A 22,380-nucleotide genomic window follows, 5' to 3' on the forward strand; every position below is an offset into this window, starting at 1 on the left:
CAAAAACTGATTCTGCTTGGCTCTTTAGGGCAGAGAGACTAGACAATCCAGTGCATAGCTACTCAGAAGTCAGCCCCACTGAATTCAATGAGACTTGCTGTCAGGAAAGTACGCATTGCTTTATAGCTTTAGAATAGCCCTCTTGGGGTGTAATTCATGGAAAGAGGCCAAGTGTAAAGAAAATGGCAGCAGGAGGCCCATGTTTATCTCTGCCCCCAAAGTCACATGGCTCATATTGCTCCCCACCATTGCCATGTTGGACACAACTTCCGAAGCAGTAAGCCTGCATGGTTAAGAAGCCTAAATGGCCAGGATTCTAAATCACACAGTTAGGCTCCCTAGGTGGAGCAAGCACCCTGCTTCAGAGGTTATGCCCAGCACAGTAAAGATGTGGGTGGGAGTAGCTGCACAACTATGGAGGTCTAACGTTAACCCTCATTGATAAGCACAGAAGACGACTCCTGCTGAGACCCTGGCTCATCTTGTCCAGCATCTTGTTCTCAAAACGGCCGGCCATATGGCTAGGCCATATGGGAAATCTGTAAGCAGTGCATGAGTGCAGTAGCACTCTCCTGGATTGTGCTTCTCAGTAACTGGTAGCCAGAGACATCCTGCTTCTGAAACCAAAGACAAATGTGCATATTTTTGTGTGTGTGAAGCTTTGGGACTGTTAGTCTTGGGACCTTGTGTGCCAAGTCCATCTCATGCTCAAGTGCTGTTTTAACTTTGCTGAAGCATCCTCAGGATGGTCCCACATTTCCTTTCATTGACAGCAAGTTCTTATGCCTCTATGCACTGCAATTAAATTGAGGGGAACTACGGTACTTCTAGGTAATTACTAGAGCTCAGTTCTGTTTGACCAATATTACATCCTTCATGTAGTACAGAGAGTAGTTCAGCAATTGTCGTTGGCAGCAAATTTCCATTTGCAAGTTAACCTTTGAAATCCTTTGAAACAGATGCATAATGTTCCAAACAGAAATTAAAACAGAATTAGTAGAGAATTATTGGAACAAGTTCCCAGGGCCAGCTTCCACGCATGGTAGTTGCATAAGCTTTAGTGCACAATTTGTCAAAAATACCATGTGTCAAAGTATTGCTGTGGTGTCCCATATTTTTAGTCCTTTAAAATGAAATTCAACACTAAAAATCCTAAACATACTAATACTAAGATTCCCTTACATCAGAAGCCTCAGTTGTGCCTTAAATGAATACATACATTGGACTCACTAAGATTATATCAAGGCTATTGAGCAAGAGTAGGATCAAACTCTTCTCAAAACCCTCTGGGGCTTCTTCAATGACCATATCAAATTCTAACCAAGGTAGTGGGACAACATAGTTTTCATGTCATCTTTGTTTCACTTTATTTGTATTGCTCATGCACATGCTGGAAAGGCAAAGGGCCACTGCCAAACTGCCTTTTGAGGGTGGTCTTTAAATAAGCACATTATTTTGTCACATTATTCTTGTTTCCCAGCACCACTTATCTTGTACCACCCAAGCTCTCTACCTCTTAACTGCTGGGTGGTGCCCACTGTACACACCTTCGCCTGGAGACTGGGAATAGTGGTGGGATTTGTTGTACAAATGAAAGAGTGCAGGCTGATTAAAAAACAGACGACATAGTCAAAAACACAGAAGTTGAAGCCAATTAATGGGAATTGTTGGAATTTTAACAGAGCAACGAAGGCAATGCTTTTGGTAGTTACTGACCACTGGAAAAGCAAAATTATGGAAGTGCCATTGCATAAAGAAGAAAGTATTGGATGACCAAACCTTTTTTCTTTAAATGTGCTAATTTTAGACTGCGAGCAATGCTTTGTTCTAGTAACTGGAATTGAAAAGGGAATTCCCAGTTCCCAGCAGTGTTTATTTTTGGTAATGGAAAGGTGGCTATGCAGCATTCTGGCTAGAATGCTCATCAAAGATTTGTAGAGCTGGCAGACACCAGAACACCTTTTGGCTGGCTCAGAAGTTGGCTGGATTCTTATTTTATTTTTTTCATGTGCAAAATGGTTGAATCATGTAACTCCACTGAAGGTGGGAACTCTGTCCTTTGAATTCAGGACAATTTTTTTTTTACCCACCCCCCAAAATTGACCATTACTGTGGTGACTTTATTGTATCTAAATACAATATACCCCTATTTTGGCCCAGTTGCTGCTGCACCACACTTCTCCTAATCTGTTTACCTAAAGTACCTGCCACATGGCAAATTCATAATCTTTTTTCATCCTCCCCCTTGCATCACTCAGGCCTGACATGAAATGAGAGCCTGATTGGCAACCAAACAGAAGCAAGATGCAATTATAGTATTTTAATTTAATTCTGCAGTGAATTGTAACTTATTCCCCTAGTAAAATGATGCAGACCATTTTGATCCGGTGGCAGAAATGTCTCTAGTTCTTGTTGGAGAGCAGCTGTTTGAACTTGTGGGCTTACAGATTGAATTTATTGAAAGGGACCGGGATGTGGGGCAATGCAAATGAATATGCTTGTGAAGGGAAGATGTACTTTGAAGTCTTACAGCTGTCACTGTTCCTATATTTATCATCAACATATGTTGATCAGAGTCATTTTTCTTCTGAAACAACTTAATTTTACTTAATGGGCCTGCTGAGCTCTCGTAGCAGAGGCTGAGTCCTCAGCATAGCTTGGCGGCTACTCTCTCTAAATGACTTTTATTTTGGATCTGGTATGTCATCTTAAAGCCATTTAGGCAGTGCATACATTTACAGAGTTAATTTTTCTCTTTCCGATTTGCAAAACATGCAATACACAATTTCACTGACAGACGCAATATGCAAAATGCATTCTCGCCCACCACCACATTTTTTGTGTAGTTCAAGAGTTACAGTGAACAGGTGCAGATGGGGAAGTTTGCATTTGGTATTCCTCCTGCTGTTCAGAAGCTTGACCCTTGCGAAAAGTCATAGTTCAGAAGGAGGGATGAGTTCCAATCATTCTTCCAGCTACATCATGGTTGACGGTGGCACTGAACCACTTGGCTAACTTCATCACTTCTTCCAAGCTTTGTAGCTGGCTGCCCTGCCAACAAACCTCTTGTTCATCTTACCATGGATTGGGAAGAACAGAAGGCAATTCCACATAGCTTTTTATAGACAGCATGGTCCGTGCCTGCAGTCATCCACACACACACACACACACACACACACTCCTTCCTACAAGTAAAGTTGGAGCAAACCGTGCAGACAACCTTCTAAGCAATTTCTGTAAGATAGGCAGACCTAGTTGCTCTCACCTTTCAGTGTTTTAGCCAGTGAGTGAAGTCTGATTGACAAGTGCATTGTTTTGACTATAAGAATTGTTTCTAGCCTTTAGAATTTCCATAGATCCTGAGACCTGCTAAATCCTGTGGCTTAGGCAAAGAGGCTTAGGCATGTCCAGGGGATGCTGGTCCATTTGGGTGAATGGGGCACTGCCCTACCTAGCTCAGCCTATCTGCTACCTGCCCCCTACCTGCCTTCTTACAAACAGTCCAAGGGATATCACTGTCACTCAGCTGTCTGCCTAGGCTTTTGCTTTGCCAGTTGCAATGGGCACATGTCACCTCTGGACAGGTTTCTTTCCATGCATGAGCTGAAGTCCAGGTACTCATTAAGAATTCACTGTACAATATAGTTAACTCGCAGTACAGTAGTATTGGCCACCTCATGAGAAGAGAAGACTCCCTGGAAAAGACCCTGATGTTGGGAAAGATGGAGGGCACAAGGAGAAGGGGACGACAGAGGATGAGATGGTTGGACAGTGTTCTCGAAGTGACTGGTATGAGTTTGGCCAAACTGCGGGAGGCAGTGGAGGATAGGGGTGCCTGGTGTGCTCTGGTCCATGGGGTCACGAAGAGTCGGACACGACTGAACCACAACAACAACAACAACACAGTAGTATATAGGTCTATTCAGAAGGAAATCTCTCTATGTTTAGTGGGGCTTAGTCCCAGGTAAGAAAGCACAGGATTACATCCTCTGCTTCCTAGTGAGGAAGCTGGGGGGAAGGTTCGTGGTGTGGGGATCCTTATCAGTACAGAACGAGCTGAACTAAAATATAAGCAGCCTACATTGTTTCTTCCATCGTCTCCTGAGACAAAACGGATGCCAGCAAGAACTTGGCTTAAAGTTGTTTTATAAAAGAGGGGTATAAATTCAAATAATAATTTTGACACAATCAAATTGTAAATGAGAGAGAGAGAGAGAGAGAGAGAGAGAGAGAGAGAAATAGCGTTTAAAAAAACCCATTAGTTACCTCAGTGATTTTGCTGTTGGGGCAGAACATTGGAAAATAGGAGAAGGCTTTATTTTGTTTTATTTTTTAACTGAGCAATTGGGGGGGGGGAATACTGACTGTGCCTACTAGCCATGATGACTACTCTCTGGGTCCACAGCTGGAGACAGCAATGCTTCTGAATACCTGTTGCTTGAAACCACAGGAGGGTAAAGTGCTTTAATCCTTCTTGCTGGTTTCCCATAGGATTCTGGCCTGATCATTTTTTTTTAGTGGAAGCAAATTGTTCTGCTTTCCACAGACCCTTACTCCTAGTGACTACAGGGTTATGACAACTCCTCTTAGGAATCAGTCCCCTGTGCATATTAACCCAAGCTCAGTCAGCAGAGCATGTCTAAGCTCACAGTTGAACGCTATTGGAACTTCTGCATCTAAAACTCAGGCCAGGTTAAAACTGGTTGAAAGCTCTGGAACTGTATTAATGCAGGTGGTGGGAAATGAGCAAAACAACAATGGAAGTAATTGAGTTTAAAATGTGAAATTCCATGGGCTTAGGGTATTTTCTTTCTTTTTCCATCAAGGTTGGCAAACAGTTTTTAGCTTGTTTGTTTTTCGAGAGATGTACAAGATTAGAATACTTTTTTAGTCCACAAAAGCTTATGCCATAATGGATTTGTTAGTCTTTATGATATCACAAAATGTATTTTCTAGTACCTTATATCATGTGTGCTTTTTGGGGGTGGGGAGAGAAGGGACACATATTTTGGGAACTGCATCTGGACCCCCAACCACTTTAATCTGGCTTTGACATAGTTTATTATTCTTCAGAAACCTGGGAGTTAAAGAGTAATTCATCATCAATGTACAAAGGCAATTTGTCGCTGTACATAAATAGCTGAAGCTCACATACTTGTAGGAAAATATTTCAGGTATCTTGTACAGTCATTCCATTCATGTGCACTTTGAAGTGCTCCTCATGTTTTTGAATCAAGCTACTCTTCTTGCAAAGATTGCTCTTAAAGATTGTAACAAGAAATAACCCAGAAATAACCTCAAATAGATATTCAGGCTAAATGCACCCACTCATGATGCAAAGGATAATTGCAGAATCTTCCTCCAGTTGATTCCACTCTAGCTATTTTCTCAGTAGGCACCTGTAGACCGCTGTTGGCAGGACATTTACCATCTTGCCCTGTTACATCTGAATTCAGCTCTGTGTGAATTGTGTTGGATCTATTGACATGGATGCCTTGGAATATATTGTATTGAGTGGGCAGCCGTGTCTTAATCCCATGATTTTTGCCTCATTGCTTTGAATGTTTATATCTTGCTTCTCCTTTGGCATTCTCTAGGCAGCCGACAAAACAAAAATTGAGCAAAGCAATTGGAAGTGAGAAACCAATGCCCAAATAATTATAGGAATCATAATGTGGTTGAAGAAAAGAACAATTGCTTGTTTTATGTGTTGTTGCCCCCACCGCCCATGATCTAGGTCACCAGCAATGCTGGAAAAGGGAGGGAATGGTGTGATTAGCTTGTGCTAGAGATGGTCTTCCTGTAATGACATGATTCCTTGGAGCGCTGACGTCTTGAATCTGTAGATAATGGAGCATGTATTCCTTTTTAGAAATCTATGCCTTGGTTAAACTCAATGGCAATTATTCCTAATGGTTTCAGTATGGCTTAGGGGCATGGCACCATCCCCTCTTGATGGGATGGCACTTTTGATCACTTAGCCTTCTGAATAGGAAACTTGTTTAAGCATGAGATGGTGTCGCTTCCTGCCTCCTGTAGCTATGCACGATTCAAAAAAGACGCCGCAGAGAGTGCAAGCCGAAAAGCGGCCGAGGGGAAAAAATAAATTGGGAAAGCAGTGGTGGGTTACTGAGCTGTGAAAGGAGAGGATTAGCTTGCGAATTGTTTAACAAACGTCACAAGGCAGGTCACTCACCAAGTCATGCTGGCTTCTGGAAATGCAGCCTGTGCTGTTGAGAAAGAATCAAAATAGCAACTGCGTCTAAAAATAGGCTGACGCTCTTGGTCCACACAAATCGTTAGAAGTCGCACACCTGTAGGACGTACGATCATCGAGTTGGAAGGGACCTCACAAAGGTCCTCTAGTCCAACATCCTGCAATGCAGGAATCTCAACTAAAGCATACAGATGACCGAGTCTTTTTATGTTGTCCTAGCGTTTAATGCTTTTTTTAAAATTTAAAATGAAATCAAACTGTGAAACTATGGCTGCAATAATACTGAATGCCACGTGCCGTCAACCTGCCCTTGTTCGTATGGAAGTGAGCCCCAGTGATTCCAGCAGATCTTACTTCTAAGTAGGAGGAGGAGAAAGTAGGAACTTACTTTTATGTGTGCCTAGAAATTGGAGTCTTAAGCTGACACAAAAAGTATTACTCAGTAAAATGTAAGAACCAGAGTCTTCTGTCACCTTAAGGACTTAACCAGTTTACTATGGCACATGGACTAGAGTCTACTTCATCAGATGTGCATTCAGTTATTGTGTTACTCTGAACACATCCCCTCTGACCACCACCACTGGGTCATATCACAAACTCTTTTTGCAACTACCCTTGGTTTCAGAAGCTGTTCGCCATGTAATAGACCTTTTTTAAACAACAACAACAACAACAACAACAACAACAACATATTAATGTTTTAATTTTAGGTGGCCGGTTCTCTCCAATACCCCAGCTTCTTCCAGTCTAACAAATAACGAATGCATCTTTGGGTACCTGAAATTATTTTTAGTTTAATGTTTATCCTGCTTTCAATTCGAGGAACGTTCTTCTTTTTCGTGGCTACAGACTCTTGTGCAGCTTGAGTGCATAACTTGTGCACCATGAGTAGGAGAGTGTTGTTGCTCTCAGGTCTTGTTTGTGGGATTCCCAGAGGCATCCAGCATCCACTGGGATAACGGAAGAGACTAGATGGGCCTTTGGTGCGATCTATCAGGGCTCTCCTTGCGTTCTTATGGGCTTTAAGTGAGACTATTTTCATCTAAATTCCTGAAACTTTGGTTCTACGTTAAATGCAAAAGTGTATTAACAGCAACAGCATGTTACGAAAGTGTTAACTTTATAGAACAAGTTTTTTGATTGTGTAGTAAGACAACTTCACTCAAAAGTGTGTGAAAAGATTATTAAAAGGTTTGAATTTATTTCTGCAGAAAACCATTCCGCACCTCCAGATGTTACCACTTACACCTCAGAACACTCAATACAAGTAGAAAGACCACAAGGTTCAACATCGAGGGTGGCGCCAAAATATGGAAATGCTGAACTTATGGAAACTGGCGATGGTAATTATGGCTTGTAAAAATGATGTAGGAGTGCATGAACCACAGGAGGGAATGTTTGGCTCAATAGGCCATTTAATATGAATATCCCCCCCCCCCAAAAAAAAGGAGTTTGGGAGAGTTCACATTTCTGCCAAGAAGATGACCAGGAAAGAGAAGAAAGTGTGAAATATCTGTGTTTGGCATGTTTTTAGGTACTGGAACTGGAAGGAGAACCTCAGAGACGTGAAAAAACTCAGGAAAAAACAAGTTGTTTAATAAGAGTACCCACTATATCTAGTTAGTGAAATTGCTTATTTGTTAGAGGTGGTGGAATTTGCTTCCTGGACCAATTAACAGGATGTTTTAAAAGGCAGACAGTACCTGTATACCTAAACCCAAAGTAGGGTTATATCTACACTGGGAGGCATATATGATTTTAGATGTCCAGTGACAGTGGACCTTGGCTCGACCATGCTTGTAACCCATGACCAGCAGTTCCCAGGTTATAAAGGTCATGGCAGCAAAAAGGCTATTTGCCATTTTGTACTAGATGCTACTCATCTTGGAACTTTGTCCAGTCCATAGGTAACAAGCTGTCAGGGGTGTACAACTAGCTAACCTGCCTATTTGAATTTGCCTTCAGGCTGATATGCTTTTCTCCTCTGCTTGGAACTGGAAGGCATGCCTACTGCTTGAAAACTTGCGTCAATTTTCTTTTCTGCAGGAGTTCCAGTAAGCAGCAGAGTGTCGGCAAAAATTCAGCAGTTGGTCAACACCTTAAAACGACCCAAACGGCCCCCATTACGAGAGTTCTTTGTAGACGACTTCGAAGAATTATTAGAAGGTAAAATAGTTTGACTCCCCTGACCAAGTTTTTGTACTGGGTTTGTAAAAGTACTGTTCATTTTTTTGTGTGCTTGAAAAAATGTTTTACAGCAAGTGAGCTTGGATTCTGAACTCAGATTTTAATTGCACAAACTAGCTTTTTATGCATTTGATCTGCCGGCCTGTGTGTGTGTGTGTGTGTGTGTGTGTTTGTGTTTGAGAAAGGAGCAGTGTGGTTGCAGGGTTGAGTATAGGAGGTGTACAGAAGAAGATCAGAAACCAGGACAGAGTTGTTTCACATTGCATGTACATCATTTGATTTCTCACAAGCAGATGTTGAATTATCAATAGGCATAATAAAGCATGGCATTAAAAAAACATGAAGTAACGGTCTCTTACAACTGTAAGTTCAACAGCCAGACCCAAACCAACCAAAGCCAGAGGGAGCGCAGATGTTGGCGATGCGTGGAGAACAGCTGGGCGTGGTTACGAATTGGCCTCCATCTCTTGAAGCAGCATTGCAACGATGGGGAACCATTTCCCCGAAAGCTCCTTGTCTAACCACTATGGACACCAATGGAAAACCACTATATATTCTCACTTACGGTCAGCAACCTTTTGAATTTCCTTGCCACTCCCCATACCCTAGCTTAAGAAAATAGAACTCTGAAAATGTGTTTTCGTCTTTGATCATTACCAAATATGCATCTTACACTTACTCAGATCTTTAAAAAACCCCCACACATCTATTGTGTTTTTTTGAAGTTATGTACTTATACATTTATCTGAGGGGGTACAGCTGATGGGAAAGTATGTAGCTCATTGGAGGGGGGCATACTTTGACTTTGTGAAGCTCCATGCTGAATCCAGAACTCTCCACTTAACAGGCTTGCTGGTTTCAATAATTGGGGGGTGGGGTGGGGTAAAATCTCCTTGAGAGATTCTGGAGAGCCTGTGTCAATTGGGCTAGGATATTAGTCTGATTCCTTATAGAGCAGGGGTTGGCAACCTAAGGCCCATGGGCCACAAGCAACCCACGGGGGTCGTTTAAGTGGCCCACGAACTGCCCCCAAACCAAGCTGCCCGCTTGTCGAGTCCCCCCGCGCTGCGCTAAACCAGCGCAGCATGGAGACTCACTTCTGCGGTGCCGGAAATCGTGCATGCGCACGATCCGGGTCACAGAGGGATCTTTGCTGGAGTGAACCAGCCCAGGCAAGGTAAACCTTGCCAACCCCTGTTATAGAGCATGTCCTTATTTATATCTAAGGCTGGCTGGTTTTCTTTCATTGGATTTTATTGAAATGCAAGTTACCCTGCAAAGACTTCCCATGCCTGAAGATGTGCAAAAGTCTTGAGTGTTGTGAGTGAAATTATTGATATAAAAAAATCAAATTTTAAATCATTGCAAGGGTTCAAGAAGCAGTGAGTCATATGCACTGCATACTCTTCACACAACGTGTTTGCCTATGTATACCAGCACAGAAATAATTAGTGAGACTAATGTGCACAGTATCTCTAAAGTAATTCCTTCTGCCTTTAATCAAATGTACAATTATCTGTCTTAAATACATACTCTGTAGCCGCCTGTGCAGTTACCGTTTTGCAGAGGCTGCTACGGACCTCAGCGCAGCACCTTTTGCTTGTACAGTGTTGAGTTGGGCTACTCTCAGCCCCATCCTGTTGGCACTTGGTAGCAGGGGCCAATCCTCGCCCAAGCCATGTCCTCTTCTGGGCGTCGCATCCTGGTCGTTCCTTATTTAATGCTAGTGGAATTAGAACCCATGTCACAAGGGTCATATGATGCAGACCATATCAATAAGCTGTTGTGTTTGTTGTGATACTGAAAAGAATCAAACCATTGACGATTATTTGCAGCTGTCTTTTGGCAAACGTGGAACCGCTGTACATAGGTTTGGTAAGAGTATTCTGGTTTGCTGTGGCTGAGTTGTGCCGTGTGGTGGTGACAATCCTACTGTACATTATACGGAAACTAATTTTGTAGTTTGCTTCTCTGCTGGCACACCTGTCTGCCCACAAGCGCTGCTCGGGGCAGCCTTTACACTTAACACATTTGAAGGCACTAGTGAGGAAATGACCTGGCCAGAAGGCTTTGTGCCTAATGATGCAAATGCACCATAGTCAACCTCTGCTTTTTAAGAAGTCTGGCAGACTTACCAGTTTGAAAGTAGGGTTACTTGGGATCAGATGAAAAACAGTATGTTCCCCCTATATACATACTAGGGATGGGGCCTGCTCTCTTCAGGTAAATGTTGCCAAGAGCAAGCTCGGGTTTTCAGAACTCACTGAATTGCATCTACGCAAGAGCTAGTAATCTGCAAACATGCTATCACTTTGCTTGTCTCTGCTAAAAGAAAGTGTGAAACTTAAGTGCTTAAGTAGAGGAAGAGCTGAAGCTCCATGGGTGAATTCCTGGCAGTCTGCTGCCAGCCAGTGCGGACAGTACTGAGCTGCCTGGACCCAAACAGTCTGATGGTATACGGCAGTTCCCAATGTTTCTAAATGCCCATAAATTCCAATTAAAATTACTAAAAGTTGCTTAGAGCCAGTCTAGACATTTTGAAAAAGAACGTTGAAAAAGAACTCAAATGGGATATCTTTTGTTTGAGTATACTACATAGGAAACACACATTTAGAAAACAAGCATCTCAAGGACATGGCTCCCTAATATTTCTCGGAGGAGGTCCTTGACTATCTGCCCACCTTGTTCTGAAGCAAGTACTTATATCAAAACTGTTTCGTATAAAGAGCTTTGTCTCTCTTGAGATGGTCTCGCCTCAGGTGCATTTCTGTTCCCTCATGCTGTACATACAATTTAATTCAGTAAAGTTAATAGGAACTCAACATTTCTTCTTTCCCAAATTCTGCTTGCAAATGCTTGGTTTTATTTATTTATTTTTGAAGCATTCCATTGTTAACCTTCTGTAGCTATAGGCTTCATTGTGAAAGGCACCGCTTGGAAACAATCACAGTTTGGTGGGGAAAGATTTTGGCATTTTGTAGGAAGTGGAAATAACCTGTATGAATGTTCTCAGTAGGCTTAATGACATTGATCCAGACTAAAGACTAAAGGTGACTAATGCCTTGGTTATGGCCGCAATTGAATCTGGGCCAAATGTTGCTACCTCTTGAACTTGTATTGGCACAGCCGCAGAAGAACATTTTCCTCTACGCAAGCCATGCTCTTACGCAATTTTCAGAACAGCTTGCTCAGGAAAAATCCCCATTAATTTTGCCCTTCATAAGTAGCCATGATACTGCTTGCCAATAGGAAAGCGGCTGGGAACAAAATAATTAACCGGGCTAGGCACACTGAAACTGAACTGACTCACTTGTGCTGACAAGACAGCAGTTGCGTAGTTCTCCCACTTTCGGTTCCATAATATACCGGTAAATGGAAGTTTCCACTTGGCTATAAAATTAAATTGAGTTACAATTAAAATGGTAGTGAAGTTATGGTTCACCAGTTTTCATCTTCTTAGCACACACTTGTTCTATACCTGTCCTCTTTATTATCAAGTTTAGCTTGAGGATTGGAGTGATCATTCTGTGATATTATAGCAGGAAGTACAGTGTTTGTGGTATGTTGCACATTTCTCCTTTGGAAAACAATAAAGGCTTTCGGCAAATGTGTGCACAAGGAGTGTTTTGAATCCTTTTGGAATGAAACTGTACAGCCCACCTTAATGGGAATACTTACACACATTTGTTTTGTGAATAGGCAAACTTTGGACCCGTAGTATGAAAGTTGCATACAACATACTACATAAGTTGGGCACGAAGCAAGAACCAATGGTGCGACCAGGAGACAGGGTAAGTGCCTGTTCTTTCATTGCAAGCCTTAATAGTATGTCACTTTTGACATCAAAGACACATGGAGGTAAAAGCTATGTATTTGAGTTGGGGTACATAGTGAATCTTCTAACCTTGGAGCAGATCAGTCAACTGTTGATGTTTTAGTTCTGTGTAACACGTTTAAACGATCGTGTCCTATTGCTCACTAATGGTTGGCGGGTTGCAGAAAATTTACCTCAGAAGTCTATTTATGGTCGGGGGGAAATTCCTTGCTCTTTTCTCTCTCAAACAAGTTACTCTGTGACACAAAGACTTCCCTATATGAAGAGTGTTTATCATGCGGATGAAATTAATTTTGGTAATGGGGCTGTGTGTATTGGAGACCCTGAAACAATGAGGGCCTTGTGAAGAGGCCAGGCTTGAACCAAGGAATGCTGCTAGATAATTACAGTGGTGCCCCGCTAGACGAAAATAATTCGTTCTGCGAAAATTTTTGTCTAGCGGGTTTTTTGTCTTGCAGAGCGGCAATGGCAGCCGCGCTCCGCAAAACGAAAAGAGGAAAAAAAGACGAAAATTTTTCGTCTTGCGAGGCAGCCCCATAGACTTTTTCGTCTAGCGGGGCAGCCTTCCGCTAGACGAATGCCTTCGTCTAGTGAGTTTTTCGTCTAGCGAGGCTTTCGTCTAGCGGGGCACCACTGTAATAAGATACTAAGCAAAACTGGTTAAAGAAACAAAATCCTATTTGAAATTAGGGAAAGTTGGCGTAAGAGCATAGCTACTTTGGGGTTGGGGGTGCCAGGAGATGTGTTTTATACATTTTAGCCCTGTCCTCATCATTTCTGTTCAACTCTACAATGACTGGGTGGGTCACAGTCCAGAGAAGGGGTACCTAATGTGGAATCCACTGGTTGCTACTGGATTCCACCTCCCATCAGCATAGCCTGTGGTCAGGAAACATGGGAGTTTTACCTCAACAACATCTAGGAGGCTCCATGTTGGCTACTAAGTTTCAGAGCTTTTCTCAGGAGTGTGAGACACACACTTGCCTCAGTTCAAAAAATAAAAATAAAAATAAATGGGGACATTGGGGACAGTTTTCCATGTTTCCTTAATGCTGAGGGGAGGTGTATACTCTGCATACAACATGCCCCTTTAAAATTTCCTTTAGGACCACCACCCCCTTCCCTTCATGGAAATCCTTTCCTTTATACATAATCTTTAGATTCCTTATGTTTCCCTGAATTAATGTAAAAGCAAACAAACGTGTCTGCGTTATTAAATTAAAGGGGGGGGGGCATTTTGCACATTTGCCTTGATTTTGCATATTGAGATGTGAGCACACTTTTTGTATAATGTTGCCAGCTAGGCTCATATGCTGCACTTACTTCCTTTTAGCAAAAGTCTCTGATATACCCATACAATAAATATCCAGTCTCCCCTTGCCCAATAAAAAAGTGAGACAATCCTGAAAAACCAAGAGTCTCACTTGAAGACAGTTGAACTCACAATATCCCTGTCTAAAGTCCATTTTTGCCTGTTTCTGCTAAATACTTGTAAGATTTTGCTTCCTTCAAGTGAGTTTCCACTGCCCCTGCATTGCCAGCTTGATTTTCTCTCAATTTATACTTGCTGCTCATTTGCCTGCCGTTGACTGACCTCAGCATCCAATATTTGCTTTCCATTTCCCCATGTGACACCACCTCTGCTGCTTGCTTCCTATCTCTTGCTGGTGTATGCCACTGTTTTAGTTCCCATCTCCTGCACATTCCTGAAGGCTTCTGTGCATGAACTGCCACACACACACACACACACCCCTATCCCTGTGTCAGTGCCAAAATTGGACCAGTCATCAGACACATTCAAAGCTGCTCCTATATGTGCGCATGCGCACAGATACAGGCAATTCTCTTATCCTATGTGTATCATCCTGATGGGAAAAACTACTTAATGGCAATAAATGCAAAGTTAAAAAATACTGTAGGGAAAATAGTACTGAGAGGTACTCTCTGCATTGGTTGCCTTTGAGGAGCTTGTCGTTCATGATGGTAGTGCTAATTGCTGGGTTTTTTTAAGGAGTTCTGCAGGTAGCTACCCTGATCACATCAAGCCTAGGGCAAAATATGAAAGCGTGTCCTCCTGGGATCTTCAAAGTCTCACTTCCTGTGCATAAGAAGCCTTAAGTCTCTGTACAGCTGATTCTTCAGCCCAAATTTGCACAAGAACACTCATTACTCTGTATAGAAAATTCTCTGTTACAGAACGTGCTTATTTTTTATTTTATTTTTAAAGTCCCTGGTTCCTGTAGGTTGGGGCAAGCTGCCTTCTAAATAGGAAAAACAACAAAAACAAAAACACCCGCATACATTCAAAGCAAGCGACTAAAAGCAATATGCTATATTTCTGTGCACACAGAGTCCCTGCCTCCCAGCTTGAGAGCATTTTTCTAAATGGCTCCATTCAACAAAGCTGGAACATTGGTGCTGCTGCTGCTGCTAAGCTTTCGTTGATGGAAGTTGGGCAAGTGACTGGCATTGTGCAAAGAGAGCCCTCCCAAAATAGTGAAAGGAACAGTTTTAAGCTCTGAGGAGTTTCCTTAATCCCATTGGTTTTGCCCTTCCCCCTGTAGTCTCTTGCAACTTTATCCCCAGTTATGGCATAGGTATGGAGATTTCTCCCCCCCCCTTCTTCTACCCTTTAAGCTACTTAACGTCAGAATGCTGCCCTTGTACTTGACAAGTGGGCTTGGGGGGGGGCGATGTTGGTTCGAGCCCTACAGAAAATAAATTATTTCCTCATTTTTGTGTTCATAAGTAATCATAAAGAATTAAACTAAAGAGAAAAGTGGGCAGATGTTGAATTTAAATCACTCTCTGCTTTGGCATTTAGCCAAGACGGGTCTACGAAATCTTTCGTCTTGATTTATGACAGTGTTTAAGTCTCTAAGCCATAGCAGTAGTGGGCTGAAGCAGCTCCCAGAGAGAGTAAGACAAGGGAAGCCATGAGGATGACAGCACAGCTAGGCTTTCCCCCGCTCTGTACATTTCCTTTGATGAGGATTACCGGATGTTACAGTGAAACTGGATATTTTATTTTTTTACTTCATTATATCCTGGGGACTAAGGGCAGGTTATAACAAAACATAAAAAGGCATCCAAAGTTCCCCTAGTGATATAAATCGTGCTTTCATTTTACGGAATTTCCAAAACTAAATTTCCCACGCATAGGCACCATTGCCCAGTTTGCATGATCTCTTGCTACCTCACCTGCCTTTTTAAAGGCAATGATACCGGTAATTGTGCCAAGTCAGGCCATGCAGACTCCTCTTCTGAAATGCGGCTTTTTATGCATGGCGAAGACGAGGAGGTGGACAGCTTCAACATGCAAACTTGTGTTAGTCCAATGTATGCACCTGAGCCTTGGGCAGTAAGAGGAAGGTCATGCAGCATGTGTGGAGGAGCTCAGACTTTGTCAAGGCTATGTCTGAAGTCAGTGCCTTAAATACCATGCTACCATTTTAAGAGCATCTCTTCACTATCCCTGGTCCCCAATGGAGACACCCAGAAGGGAGAGAGTGCAAAAATGGGAATGTAAATTGTAATTGGGAAAATGCTTGGGGTGGAGGTTGCGTTCCTTTGCATGAGCTTGATTAGAAATGTGATTTTTCAACAAAGAAATAGCATCCTCTACGAGTCATTGTAGGCAGGCAGAGAGTTTGTCGATTTGACCTTTGGCAAATGATCAAAATGAAAGCATAATGCAGGTATTAATTGAAACCATGGTGGGTTTAAAAGTAGATGCTTTCCCCCTTTCATTATTTTTGGAAGAGGGTCTGTTGAAATGAGGGTATGTGTGTATCTTCTATCTTGAGTTATATTATTGACCTTGAATGAAACTGTTTGGAGGTGCACCATCACAGCAGTTTACACCTTTAAAGTATAGCTTATGCACCTAAGCCAAAGATATCAAAGAAACGTTCTTGTTAGAAGACTTGGTTTGACTTTACGAAATCTCATCTCCTCTACCCTTCTCTCTTTGTGTTTCTGATATCGATCACTCTAGAGAGGCTTCCTCTCAAAAACTAAAACACCAAAGTGAAGTTGTGTGTCATACACATGAAATGTTTCTTGTGCATTATCTAAAGGTTGAAAAATGTGTTGGGAGCCTCTGCTTAATTCCCCTCCCTCCTCTTTTGCAGGTAGCACTAGTATTTCCCAATAATGACCCTGCTGCTTTTATGGTAGCATTTTATGGCTGCCTGCTTGCAGAAGTTGTCCCTGTACCTATTGAAGTGCCACTTACCAGAAAGGTAAGAGAAACGGTTTCTTGTTGTCTTTGTTACAATTGCTGTCGGAACAAATTGCCAAATGACATGCCCGTCTGAGTAGGTCATGCGTTTTGGGATAAAATGGAATCCTTATGTAACTTATTTTTTTATGAAAGGTCACCCTCCTAAACATGCTCCAGTTATTCTTTCTTAGCTCTGCCGGGTGTCTTCTAGATTTTACATTTTGATTTTGGGTTGTGAGCATTGAAGACTTCCTTGGAGACCACACAGATAGGAAAGGCAGCCGTGTTGACCCACAATAAAAAGTCTATAGTAGAGCCATAGGCGTATGATACCAAAATGTCCATATAGCAAGCAAGCTTTCAAGTTGTCCAGTACACTTCATCAGGCTGGCTGTTATGTGTGGGCAGGGAGCAGCAGGAACTAGGTTGGTTTTAAAGCCATAAAATCTGCTGTGACAAGATGCAGTTTAGGAAGATGAAGCAGACTTACTAGGGATGCTGGTATGAAGAAATCTACAATGACTGATTCCCCCATTTTTGAAAATACAAAATCCATCATAACTAGGAAATTGCTAAATTTCCTATACCAAACCCCCAATTTTGTTTAAAAGTCAGGCTGCTGGAGAGTTCTAGAGAGCTTCACAGCTTGCTCACTACTTTTTTGACCTGCTGGTTGGCTTATTTTAAAGTATTTCCTTACTGTCGGTTTTTGGGATTTGAATTGCAGAGAGTCTTCTTTCAGTTTCACAGTGCCCAGCATTCCACACCAGGACTAAATTTCCAAAATAATAAGGTGCACAGAAATAAAGGCTCCAGTTGCACATAGAATCATGAAAACAGGCTAAGAATCCTCTGCACAAAGGCTAAATTAGTTGAAATCCTGTTGGAGATGGATGATCTTAAACTAATGGCTGCAAAGTTCTATACTAATCCAAATGGAGCTAAGTTTACACTTGGGCTGAGAATCTTTCAGCCTCTGCTCAAACTATGGAGCTAAGATTCCAAAAGCCTGGTTATTTTTCTTGTAAATCCAGAGATGTTTAAGCAATAGTTACAAGCTCCACTTGGGCTTCATATGAAAAATTAAGATTGTTGGGGTCTTGGACAGCACTCAAGCAATCATTGGAATCCTGCTAGTGGCACTTCATAGGACTGGGGACTTGACAGAGTTAACTCAAATGGCATTAAAATAGTGGCGACAGGTCTAAGTGTTTGTTCAGTGTTTCATGGTTGTAGGTTGATGGACTCAGATCTCATGATTGGCTTTGAGCAAGTGGTGCAAATGATGCTTTGGGGCAAAAAACTTTTTCAAGTGTATTCATTCTTAGGAGGTATTGGATTAGCCACCTATGGCTATAGAGCATAACATCAAAAATCTTAGGTGGTGGAGAAAACTGCCTAACTCTTTCTTTGCCTCAGTCTCCTCTCACAAGGGAAATAGAACTGTGCTCAACATGGCAGAGCAGGAGAAGGCATTACAGCCCAAGATAGGTAAAGAGGTCGAATGAGCACCTAGCTGTTCTAAATAAATTCAAGTCTTCAATTATATTCTTGAATACTAAAGAAACCTGTGGATGTGATTGCCAAGCTACTGTCCATATTAGTTTTTGATACCTCTCGGAGAACAGGTTAATTGCTGCAAGACTAGACATGGCTAAATGTTGTCCCCATCTGAAAAAGCGGGGGCCAGGCAGCTGCTGACGGTTGAGGCCAATGCCCCCAAAGGGTTGGCGACAAATCAAAAAGCAGTCAATCTAAATAAATTTAGAAAAAAAAATCTAATTACAGAGAACCCGCATGGGTCTCTTAAGAACAAAGCTTGCCAGACTAACCTTATCTCTAGTTACTAGCCAGGTAGAGGAATGCTGTGGGTGTAGCATTTCAGTAAAACATTCAACAACGTCCCCCACAATATTATTGTTGGCAAGCTGGTAAAATGTCGACCGGGTGATGCTCCTGATAGGTGGATTTGAAATTGGTTGGTGTACCATTCCAAAAGAGTGCTCATCAGTGGCTTTTCAGAGAAGTGGAAAACGGGAAAGTGCATTGTTCTCTTGTGAGCCTGGTCTTACTTAATATGTATTTTTTAATGAATAACTTGGATGAAGGAGTAGAGGGGATGCTCATCAAATTTACAGGTGGCACCAAACTGGGTGGCGTAGCTAATACATTAGAAGACAGAACCAGTATCTAAGATTATCTTGACAGGATGGAGAACTGGATCAAAAATAACCAAATGAGTTGAATAACTTAGCTGGGAGAATCAGTTGCACAAATGCAGGATGTGTGATGCACAGCTTGACGGCAGTATGTGCCAAAAAAGGAGGGATCAAGGCATTTTAGTTGACTTTGAGCTAAACATGAGTGAGGAGTGTGATACAGAGGTTGTCTCCACATAAATATAGCGTCCAGATGGCAAGAACCATTTGTCTTATTGTATTCTGCTTTGGTCAGACCTTACCCAGAAAACTGACCCTGTTCTTGGCAGAAGTTATTGAAAAAATAAAAGGTGTCCAATGGCAAGGGTTCTGGAGACCAATTCCTATGAGGAAAGGTTAATGTAGTTGGGTATGTTTAGCCTGGAGAAGAGACTGACTGCTAAGAATGAAAGCGCCATTCAGAAATTTGAAGGACCGTCACATAGCAAATGGAGCATGCTGTCCAACTGTTCTTACTTCACTCCTGACATAAGCAGGATAAGCAGACCTGGAAGCCTTAATTTCCCATTACTTCCAAACCTATGGTCTGTTGCTCTCTAATAAGCTGTAGTTATTAGCCAGCCCTAAGCCATGGTTCGTTTTTGGCTTACCAATTGCAAATTGTTAAGGAGCAACAACAACAAAAATTGCTTCCTGTTTTGTTAATCCTGCTTACACCAAGGGAGAACCAAAGCACGAATGATGGGACAATGTGCACCAAGACTTTCCTAGTTAATTGTCAACTGTGCTAGGCCAGGATTTTGGGCTTAATCTTAATGTGTGAACACATCCATTGATTCATATTGCATTATATCAGCACTATTTTAATATCCAGATTCTTTCCTTAAGTTGCAATTTATACTGACTAATGCTGAATTGTGAGGCCTACGGTGCTAAAAAAGTGAGCGTTTCAGTGGGAAGTTCTAGTTTCCTGTGCGTTGATGTGTGGGGCGAGAAGCAACCTGATTATGTGGCCCTATAGGAAATTTACTATGAACACGTGTACAGAGTTGGAGTGGGGTTGATGAAACTTAACTGGGTCAGAATAACTTGCTTTTGCTGGGGTGGGGAGAGTCCTCCAATGGGCTCAGGTGTTTTTTAAGGTACAGATGGACTCTTCTGACTCATACTGGTCTTTTCACATGCATGTTTACGGTTGCTAGATTCCTCATAGCTTTGGGATCAGGGCCTTACAGTATTACGCAGAAGGAGAACTTCTACAAGGATGTTTCTCTAGGCGCTGCTGCAAAATGACAGGTGAAACAGCACCTTCCAGACTTTCTTCTCTTCTCTTCTCTTCCTCCCCCCCCCCAAATATAATATGCATGTCCTCTGTTCTGTATTTGAGAACTGCCCCCCCCCACCCAGATTGTCATTGGGTTCTCCTTTGTGGAAAACTGAAAAGGCAGCTGAACAAAAAAGTGCCAGAATCATTCTGTGTCTTATTCTAACCTGGTCTGTTGAAATTTTGCAAAAAGTAACTGGAAGACTTTAGACAGTTGGCTTAAACCTTGCCAAGACTGCTTTGGAAACAGATATCACTCTGTCACAAAAAATAATGAAAAAAGGAACTTGAGGTAATTGTGTATTTTGATATAGGAAAATACAAAAGCAACTACAGTACCTTAGACTCTGGTTTTGACAACAAATTGAAGTTTTTAGTTGTCGTAATCTGTGTGACTGGTTATTGCCTGAACTTGTTTATATACAGCAGGAGCTGGTGAAAATTGCACTTCACCCCAGGAAAAAGGTCCTGTCATTAGTCAATTGCAAATTTCTTTCTGACTTTGATTGGAGGCTTACGATACCCAAAGACTCAGCTAATCTTTTGTTCTTTCAATTATTGGATCTCTCTGTAGCATTCCTTCAGCAAATGGAGCCTTGCACATTTCGGAGGTTGCACATAATATGGCAGGCAGGCTCTGCGAGGATGGTAGACTGGTGCAACAGTGTAGTGGCAGAAGGCATTAGATAGGCAGGTACAGTAGATAGGTAGATAGACAGCATGACCTGAAGTGAGTGAAATGTGTGGAAAATCCCACATGGGCTTGACCAATGTGAACTCTGTTTAATTCTTCTCTTGTGCCTTTAGGGATTAATTGTGCTTGAAGGAAAGGTTTGCACAATGTAGTGATTTTGTTGTGTTGGGTAGCAGGAAAATAGGCAAGAACGAAGCAAAGCTTTTAGAAACAACCCTCCTTTAATGCTACGTAGTATGTCTCAGATAGCTTGCACTGATGAGCTACTAAAGCAAGAATGCTACAGGAGCTCAAGAGGTTCGACATGTCCCTTTGGCATACATAACAGGTTTCATTCCACCTGTATGGAACTTCTCTTCCAACAACGGTGTCTGCATAGTAATGAGATGCCTTCTCTATGCACAAACACCTGAGGTGGGGAATGTGGCCAAGTGTATGAGCTGTAGCTCACATGGCTGGCAAAAGCCAATTTCAGCTTATCTTCCCTGTTTCCCAATGCCTTTGCCACATCTTTCTTTATCTTGGGCTGTGTACACATTGCCATTTACTCCAGCTCCAGTTTCCACTGCTGGTATTTTAATCTTGAGTACACATGATGTTAGCCACAATCCATATGTACCATGTAATCTCTTGAGAAATGTTTATTTTTGATATGTTCTCCCCCTCAAATCAGTTGCTATCTAATTTGAAAACACAAGCCGTGGTTCAGCTGAGGCTAGTACAGTTCCAGCTGCCACTGTGCATGCACAAATAACAGTGTATGCACAGATGGCAGCTTCCTTGAACAGGAGCTTAGGGTAGGGTGGAGGGTGTAATAAAGATAATCAGGTGAGGACATTCCCATGCTCTTTCTGGTGTGTATGGCAAGTGCAAATGCTACTTGAAACACAGTAATTTAGTATTTGGCTCCTGTAGTCCTCTTGACTTAGGTTTTCTGCTTCCCTCCTTGTATCTTCTTGCTTTGTCATCTTCTCATAGTTCTCCAGATGCCCCTACAAGATCATCTTCTTTTCCCTGGGCCTTTACTTTGTCCTTACCTCCTTTCGTACGCTACCCATTTTTCCTTAATGCATTTACTGGTTAATTTCTTGGCATACCGGGTAGTAGGAGTCTGGTCCACAGTGTTTTTACAATGGATGAATTTTACCCATTTGTTGGTTTTGCCAGGAAACCAGTTCCTTTTAGAAGACGGGTAGGGAACCCATGGCCCTCCCGATATGCCTAGACTTCCAACTCCCATGAGACCCAGACAGCATGGCCAGTGGTTAGGAATGATAGGAGTCTGCAGTCCAACAATATCTGGAGACCCACAGGTTGCCCCCCCCCCGTTACTTTAGAATAATAGAAAATGTATTAGGCCCCATGTGAGTTAAACTGAGGACACGGACTATTCAGTTGCTTTGAAATCTGTTAATTCAGCTGATTCATTGGTATGTTCTGTGTGTTGGCACAAAGGCACACAAGCCATCTTACGGTTTTCTTCAGTGTGTGGCTCACTTTCTGATGGAAAAGGATCCAAGGAAGGCCCAAGAGCTCCTGAACAGAATTTATGAAAAACCTGAGTCACACAAACATGACACAAATATATATTTTTAGATGAAAAATCTACATAGTATGTGGGGCTCTCCTTCTCCTTCATCTTCTCCTTCTATATAGGGATACTTGTGTCTGTGTAGTGTCAACCTGTATTTTTCATCTGTAATCCCAAGTCTTCTGAAGATGAGGTACAACAAATCTTC

At 42.1% G+C, this 22,380-nt stretch overlaps 1 protein-coding gene across 5 annotated transcripts in view; it reads left to right on the plus strand.

Moving 5' to 3' along the window:
* DIP2C (disco interacting protein 2 homolog C) overlaps positions 1-22,380 on the plus strand; it is a 288,350-nt gene that overhangs the window by 198,430 nt on the left and 67,540 nt on the right. For all 5 annotated transcript variants that reach the window (XM_033165106.1, XM_033165108.1, XM_033165109.1 and 2 more), the window contains 5 exons: positions 7,429-7,560; positions 8,264-8,383; positions 8,773-8,970; positions 12,104-12,195; positions 16,373-16,483. In XM_033165106.1, the coding sequence (XP_033020997.1) occupies positions 7,429-7,560; positions 8,264-8,383; positions 8,773-8,970; positions 12,104-12,195; positions 16,373-16,483 (653 nt within the window). The remainder of the gene's footprint in view (positions 1-7,428; positions 7,561-8,263; positions 8,384-8,772; positions 8,971-12,103; positions 12,196-16,372; positions 16,484-22,380) is intronic.

Source organism: Lacerta agilis, chromosome 12 (genome assembly GCF_009819535.1).
Source record: "Lacerta agilis isolate rLacAgi1 chromosome 12, rLacAgi1.pri, whole genome shotgun sequence".
Lineage (NCBI taxonomy): Eukaryota > Metazoa > Chordata > Lepidosauria > Squamata > Lacertidae > Lacerta > Lacerta agilis.